At 54.5% G+C, this 7,764-nt stretch overlaps 1 protein-coding gene across 5 annotated transcripts in view; it reads left to right on the top strand.

The window, feature by feature from the left end:
• The window catches only part of SHROOM2 (shroom family member 2), a 93,307-nt gene extending 85,775 nt beyond the window's left edge, over window positions 1-7,532 (top strand). For all 5 annotated transcript variants that reach the window (XM_077145403.1, XM_077145408.1, XM_077145406.1 and 2 more), the window contains 2 exons: window positions 2,416-4,783; window positions 5,991-7,532. In XM_077145403.1, coding sequence (XP_077001518.1) covers window positions 2,416-4,783; window positions 5,991-6,170 — 2,548 coding nt within the window. In that variant the 3' untranslated portion in view covers window positions 6,171-7,532. The remainder of the gene's footprint in view (window positions 1-2,415; window positions 4,784-5,990) is intronic.
• The last annotated feature ends 232 nt before the right edge of the window (window positions 7,533-7,764 follow it).

The following is a 7,764-nucleotide window of genomic DNA, read 5'->3' as shown; positions in this document are numbered from 1 at the left end:
GTGTGTGTGTGCATGTGTATAGCTGAGTGTGCATGTGTGTATCTGTATGTGCAAGTGAGAATGTGCATGCGTGCCTGTTTGGAGCTCCTGGAACCATCTCAGAATCAGTTTTGCCTGTTAGTGAAAACTGGCCTGCCACAAAATTTCAAAGTAAAATATTTGTGGGATGTGCAAGAAATACATCTCCATACAGTATTACCTATTTAAAGTGACAAGACATGATGGTATGTAGAACCCAGAGAATGCAGGTGCTCAACTGAGTGGTAAAACTTAAATGAAAAGTGGGCCTTTTATTTCATTACTGAAATATGATCTCTAGTAAGCCCACCTAGTGGTTTTTTAAACTTCTCTGTTGCCCACATCTTTGTTGAAACAGTACATAGCATTATTTATACTAGCTGTTCTAGTTTGCTAGCTGCCGGAATGCAATATACCAGAAACTGAATGGCTTTTAAAAAGGGGAATTTAATGAGTTGGTAGTTTACAGTTCTAAGGCCGAGAAAATGTCCCAATTACAACAAGTCTATAGAAATGTCCAATCAAAGGCATCCAGGGAAAGATACCTTGATTCAAGAAGGCCGATGAAGTTCAGGGTTTCTCTCTCAAATGAGAAGGCACATGGCGAACACAGTCAGGGCTTCTCCCTCAGCTGGAAGGGCACATGGTGAACACAGTCAGGGTTCCTCTCTCATCTGGAAGGGCATATGGTGAACACGGTGTCATCTGCTAGGTTCTTCTCCTCGCTTCTGGTTTCATGAAGCTCCCCTGGAGGTGTTTTCCTTCTTCATCTCCAAAGGTCACTGGCTCCTGGACTCTCTGCTTCATGGTGCTGCTCTCTCTGAATCTCCCATTCTCTAAAACGTTTCCTCTTTTATAGAACCCCAGTGAACCAATCAAGACCCACCCAAATGGGTGGAGACATGTCGTCACCTAATCCAGGTTAACAACCACTCTTGACTAAATCACATCATCCAGGGAGATGATGCAATCACAGTTTCAAACATAACAGTACTGAACAGGGATTATTCTACCTTTATGAAATGGGATTTTGGTGAAAACATGGATTTTCTAGGGGGCGTACTTCCTTTTAAACCAGCACGCCAGCCTGGACTTGGAGTCTTCGGGAAAAGTCACGTGGGAGTATTGGCAAGAGGATGGAAGGTAGCAGGTTCCGTGTTTCAGAAGGGTGGCTCGTTTGTCCTCACAGGAGAGGTGTAAAAACCACATGAAATGCTGCCTCTGACTCCCTCAGGTGATTCACCAGCTCCTTTTCCTATTTCTTTGACCCAGTCACACATTTTTCTTTGCTATTCTGGTTCTCTCCAAACCTCTCCCAGCTGTAGCTTTTGTTTCTCTTGAAGCTTGAAGGTTCCTGCATTGTGAGCTTTATTTGAAAGCATTTACCACATCTGGATAAGCAGTTCCACCACCCGTGACCATCAGTCTCACATACCTCACAGGATAATTTATTTCTCGATTTAGTTCATCATAACCAGGCCTTAACAAGAGCAAACCTGACTTTTACGTGTCCTCCTGGTAGGCTCGACCCTCACGAGGAGCCTGTACTATTGCAGTAATGCGGCATCCCGTGGACTCTTGGGAAAGCCTCTTGCCTGTTGTCAATCAAATACTTAACTGCCTGGGAGTTTTAGAGAGGAATATGTTAGGACTTAAATTTGGAAGAATATTGTTATCCTGAACTTTTTCTTTTAATTTCACAGTTCTTTTTGATTATTTCTTTTGTGCAATACAGATCGCTTCATATGCTAAAACAGGGTCCACAAACCTCTGCACAAGGGCAGATAGTAAATATCTTAAACTTTGTGTGCCCGCCTCTTGGACTAGACCCCTCAACTCTGCCATTACAGTGCAACAGCAGCCATCGATTACCCGTAAACAAACAGGCATCACTGTGTCCCATTAAAACTATTTATGGACACGGAAGTTTGCATTTCATATGACTGCCACACATCAACATATATTCTTTTCTTCACTTCTCCCCAACCATTTAATAATGTAAAAACCATGCTAAGCTCATGGGCTGCAGTTTGGTTGAGTGTGTAAGTGTAAATAACAGACATTGCTTACCTGGGAGTGCTTGCTGGTGGGACATGATCTGTGGGAGGGCGTTAAGGCAAGCGAAAACAATTTAAACTTACCTTTTTTGGTCAAAGGGGTGTGAAGGGGTGGAACCCAGCCTGCTGGGCCTGCCCTCAGTGAGTCGCTGTAATTTAGCAGAGTGGAGATAGCCTTGCCCATCCAGGGATCTTTTTCCAGTTAGAGCCACCGTTCACTGTCCTCGTATTTCCACAGGGGACGCACAGTGAGGTATCCACACTGCTGCACCCCCTGCATTTCCCCTTTGCTGCCATGCAAGCCTTAAGTAAACTGTTCCTTGCTCTTTTCGCTCTGCAGCTCTTCCCAGGACCTGTCCAGCTCGTGGGACCACACAAATCTGCAGCGCACGTCGGAACATTTCAGCTCTCTGGGCAGTGTCGACAGCCTGGACCACCCCTCGGCGCCCTCCTCCGGGCGCCTCTCGGCCGCCAAGTCCAATGGCAGCATTGACCGCCTGGGCGGCCCAAGCCAGCGTGACTCAGCGTACGGCTCCTTCTCCACCAGCTCCAGCACGCCGGACCACACGCTAGCCCGGGCCGACGCGGCCTGCACGGACAGCACCCTCCTGCAGGCTGGCCTGTGGGAGGCCGCCAGGCCAGGTGCCAGCGAGCAGGGGCAGGTCACGGGGGACTCGCCAGGCCTGGAGGAACGGCTCGGGGGCTGCCTGCCCTGCGCCCACCGTGAGCCTCCCAGGAGCCCTGGGCAGGAGGACCACCCAGAGACCAAGCCCCCTCCTCCTGGGAGGCCCAGTTTTGGGCCCATCTGGTATGTTCCCGATAAGAGAAAAGCTCCTTCCTCCCCTCCGCCGCCCCCTCCACCTCTCCGCAGCGACAGCTTCACTGCCATCAAGGGCCATGAGAAGGCTCAGGCTGCTCCATTCCTCGAGGCTGCCAGCACCCAGCACTCGACGGTCCTGGCCGGGGCACAGGCTTGGGGCGACTGGCGAGCAGAGCCCACAGATCTGCAGCTGCGGCTGGTGCCGGGCGACGGGAGGAGGACGGGCAGCTTGGGCCACAGCATGGGGTCCCGCCTGGACGGCACCGGGCTGCTCCCCTGTGAGGGGGTGGCCGGCCGGCTGCAGGCCTCACTGTCCATCACGGACATCCGTGTGGTGCCCTCTGGTTCGGGGTGCCCGCACCCCCGCCAGTACAGCGACGAGGGTCCCTTCCTGCAGGAGGCCCGCGGGCCTGCTGTCCTGCCTCGGGACCAGCACGGTCCCCGGGCCAGCCACCTCAGGGACGGCAGCCCCAACCAGGGCAGAGGGCTCGGCGTGACCACAAAGCAGCCTGGCCTGCAGCTCTGGGAGGAGTCCCACGAGTGCGGCCTGGGGGCTGACAGGACTCTGGGGGCTCAGGGGTGCCCTCCCACGGCCCCAGTGGGCCAGAAACCCAGGTGTCGCCTGCCCCAGCCTGCCGAGACCCGAGAGGCCGTGGCGAGAGGCAGAGGCTGCCCACCCCCGGGTACAGCAGGAGAGGGCTGGCCCGCCGGAATCGGAGCGCCTCAGAGGACCTGCCACGGTGACAAAGCCGGCCAGAGGAAGGTTTCAGAAGACTTCAAGTGGGGTGACGGAGCTGGCAGCAAAATCTGTGCTCAGAAGACGCCCTTGCTGCACTGCTTGACTCAGGAGGGGAAGAGCCGGCCCGCCGGCGGTCAAGAAGGCGGTGCAGAGAAGCTGCTGCCCTTCGATGCCCAGGCGGGCAAGCCCACGCGGAGAAGCGACCGATTCGCCACGACGCTGAGGAACGAGATCCAGCTGCGGCGCGCCAGGCTGCAGCAGAGCAGGAGCTCCGCGAACCTGGCCCGGGCCCCCGACGCCGGCGAGGAGCCTGGCGGGGGCAGGGCGGCGGAGGCGGGGGCTGCCGGGGCCTGCCCCGGGGCGGCCTTCCCCGGCACCTACAAAGACCACCTGAAGGAGGCGCAGGCGCGCGTGCTGAGGGCCACCTCGTTCCAGCGCCGCGACTTGGATCCCGGCCCCGCCGACCGTTACCCGGGGTGCCCGGGACACAGGCCCGGGGGGCGCTGCGCCTCGCCTTCGGCCGCGGTGCAACCCGGCGCGGCTCCCCCGGCCTCGGCTGGAGGCGGCGCCCTGCCCGCCCTCCGCGTGGGGGGCCGCAGGCGCTTCACCGCCGCGCAGAAGCTGAAGTCCTACTCGGAACCCGAGAAAATACACGAGGTGGGACTCTCGGGGGGCCGTCGGCCTCAGCAGCACCCCGACGCGTCCGAGGACACGGTGGGGACTTTTGCCGACAGGTGGAAGTTTTTTGAGGAGACCAGCAAACCTGCTCCCCCGAGGCCTGGGCAGAGACACGCTGCGTGCGGACTCCCCAGAGAGCCCCCCGAAAAAGCGCGGACAGCCGGGGCTGGGTGTGGGGGCTCCGAGCCCTGGCACCAGAAGCGGGCACGCACAGCCTCCTTCGGGGAGCCCCTGAGCGGTCGCGGGAGAGCGGAGGAAAAAGCGGGGCAGTGCGAGCGCCCCCAGAGGCTGGGGACCTTTGCGGAGTATCAGGCCTCTTGGAAGGAGCAGCGGAAAGCCCCGGAGGCCAGGAGCGCCGGGAGGTCGCACTCGGCCGACGACATCCTGGACGTGGGCCTCGAGCAGCACGAGAAGCCGCAGTGCGTGCACGGGCGCTCCAGGTCGTCGCCGTCCACCGACCGCTCCGTGCAGGTAAGCGGCGCCCCCCGCCCGGCCTGCGCCCCTGGCCGGCGCCCTTCCCCTCCCGGCGGCACTGTGCTGCAGCCGTGGGAGCGCTTAGGCCCACCCACTTTTTGTGGGGACAAAACCCGATGCATTCAGGGAATTTTAAGTGCTCTGTATTCCCAAACCCACGTCTTTAGTTCCCAACCTCTCGCCTGAGCTGTCCCTCTTACTGCTTTCCCCCAGCTTCATTTTAAGCACAAAGCTTGGATGGAATTAAAAATGGTATCTACCCCTCTTAAATGAGAAGTGGCATTTTATTTAAAGGCTTAGGACAACACGGTATGGTCACTTTTTGAATATTGAGCTCATTCATTTGAATGTATGGTGTATTCTTTTTGGTATCCTTTTTTTTATTGACAGATATTTTTAAGGATTGCCATGGGGCAGACTGTAATCAGGAATACTTCAACTACTGCACTTTTTTTAAAAAGTAAGAGTTTGGATGAAGAGGTAACCACCAACTTTGCTAGAAAACTACATGTTCTAATCTCTAAAAAATTGACATATACACACATCACTCTTTCTCTCTGTCTCTCTGTTTTTCTTTTTCCTGCCAATTGCATCTGTATTTCTATATTTCAAGGGAAAAAAATCTCTGCAGTAACAGCTGTGGTTTCTTTTACCAGGGGCCAATAGAGTCAATACATAAACTTCAGTCTGTGCATTTTGAGAAAGCCTCCCACTGACTTTGGGATGTGCTAGTAGTGAGAGGAGATGTGGACACTAGGGGCACTTGTTTCTGACATAGCAGGCCCTGTGCTTGCACATGGTGACGCGTGCCTGCCGGGAACCCCATGCTCCCACAGTCGGGAGACAGAAAGCCCACATCCCAACCACCGGAGCTCTCGAGTCGTCACTGCAGTGTTGTGACCAGCTGCATTTTGTTTTTTCTTTGTGGCCAGTTGTGTCCCAGGGTTTTATAAACTTCACATAGGACTTCTGTTTCCTGCCCAGAAAGGAAAGAGACGCCCATCCCCCTTGATTGTCAGCAGACACGTGGTAGGGGTGAGCCACGGTCATGTGGCCAAGTCGGCAGAGACGGCAGGCAGTGGTGTTGGCTCTGTGCTGCCCTCGTGCCAGGCCAACCCACAAATGAGGGGGTTTTGTGATAATAAAGGTCCTCAAGACAGCCCGTGATGACCAGGTGTCTGTCTCCTTGTGTCGCCCTTTACAGGAAGCGTCCATAGAACCACAGAGGCACGCGGGAGCCCCTTGTGAACACGGAAAACAGACTTCCTCCATGGTTTGTCCTCCAGAGGGATGTGCTGCTCTGAGGTCCGTGTTTTGGGGGTTTGGGGTGGCTAAAAAATTGTGTTTTGGATGGGCTTCTTTGTGTGGGTGGGCACTTGGCTAAAATTGGCAGACTGGGGCTTTTGCGAAACCCAGAGTGGCTGCTCGCTGGCCTGCTCTCCAGCCCCACTGAGGTGCCTACTCCTGGCATGCTTTGAGCCCAGCAGTCGGGTGCTGTGCCCTGGCTGAGGGAAGCCACCCAAGGTGACGACGTTGTGGTGGCTGATGCTGGCGCTTTTGGTTCTTAAAGCGGCTGCTTTCTGCTATAGTAAGATCCTTTATGTTGACAAAAGGAGAGATCCAATTTAATATGCTTTAAATGCTTTAAACAAAATACCTGGCTCAAGGAATGCTTTAAAAAACTGGTATGCTGTAATAAGATTTTTTGCAAGACAAAGTCTGAAAATTGACATGGCCTCTACAGATTGCTGTCCAGAAGGGAACAGAGCAAGAATTTCTAAATTAGGCTTACTTTCTGAGTTCCTTTTGAACTTTAAAATAGGAAAGTGTTGTAAGACCTGTGCATCCCGGCAGTATTTGTATGCCATCTTGCATGCCTAAATATGAAAATGCTGCACCTGTAGCTGTGTCACTGTCGTGATGGTAGCATTTAGATTAAACCCATATCATAATCTTGCGTCTCACAAATGAGGAGGGTAGGAGAAGAAGCTGTGGGTCTTTGCAGGGGAGAAGGAAGAACCTTCTTTGGGAGGGGCTGGTGCAGAAGGAACCATGTGTGCACATGGTAGGGTCACTCTGTGCACCATTTCCTAGTGTTCTGAGAATCGTGAGTTGAGTGGTGTCATGTGCAAATGAAACGCTCACCCCAGAATCCGACATTCTGGTCCAGAAATAACTGGCTTAAATTTTTGCTTTTGAGAGCCTTATGTAACAGAGTTTTATTTCATTTGGCTTTACATCGAGCGCTGTGAACCTTACAGGAGACTGTCAGAGCTTGTTGTGGCTGTGAGGCAGCAGGATTGATATGCTGTGCATGCTGGCATGGGACGAGACCGCTGTTACTTAACAGTCTGCTTGTCTCGAGCCAAGGATGGCTAGGGTACAAAGGCCGCTGCGCCAGCTACCTCCCTCACTGAGCAGCGCCCGCCAAGCACAATCGCAACTTTATTATTGCGCTGGAGCCCGGAGAAGTCATGTGAGGGGCGCCAGCTGCAGTGTCACCTCAAAGCACGTGGCCGTACTCTGCTGTGCCTGGGATGCCTCACCCTGCGCCTCGCTGTGGGCACGGGGCACCCAGCCACTCCCTGCATGCAGGCCTGGGACCGCTCCTCGGCTCTGCCTCACCACCACGGTGTCCAGGCTGTGCGGGGACCAGGGCAGGGACGCTCCAGACACAACCCGGGCAGCGGAGCACCCGTGCGCCGAGTGCAGCAGACCCAGCAGGAGCGTCTCTGTACCTGTGGAGTGAGTGTGCTGAGTGTGTGGGGTGGGGGTGGGGGTGGGGGTATAAATGGAGTTAGCAAGAGTGGAAGACTGAGAGGCAGAGATGGGGGCCCCCGGTCTTTATCGGTTGTGCTGGTTAACCACGTGGAAGAAAATGTTCCAGAACCTTTCTGTTTCTGAGCTCCATAACCAGCAATTTTCAGAATTGTTGTGTATATTTTTAAGAGTGGCCACACTCAATGAACTCTTAGAGT

This window comes from Tamandua tetradactyla, chromosome X, assembly GCF_023851605.1.
Source record: "Tamandua tetradactyla isolate mTamTet1 chromosome X, mTamTet1.pri, whole genome shotgun sequence".
NCBI classification, from domain to species: domain Eukaryota; kingdom Metazoa; phylum Chordata; class Mammalia; order Pilosa; family Myrmecophagidae; genus Tamandua; species Tamandua tetradactyla.
This window is presented reverse-complemented; position numbering and strand designations above follow the sequence as displayed.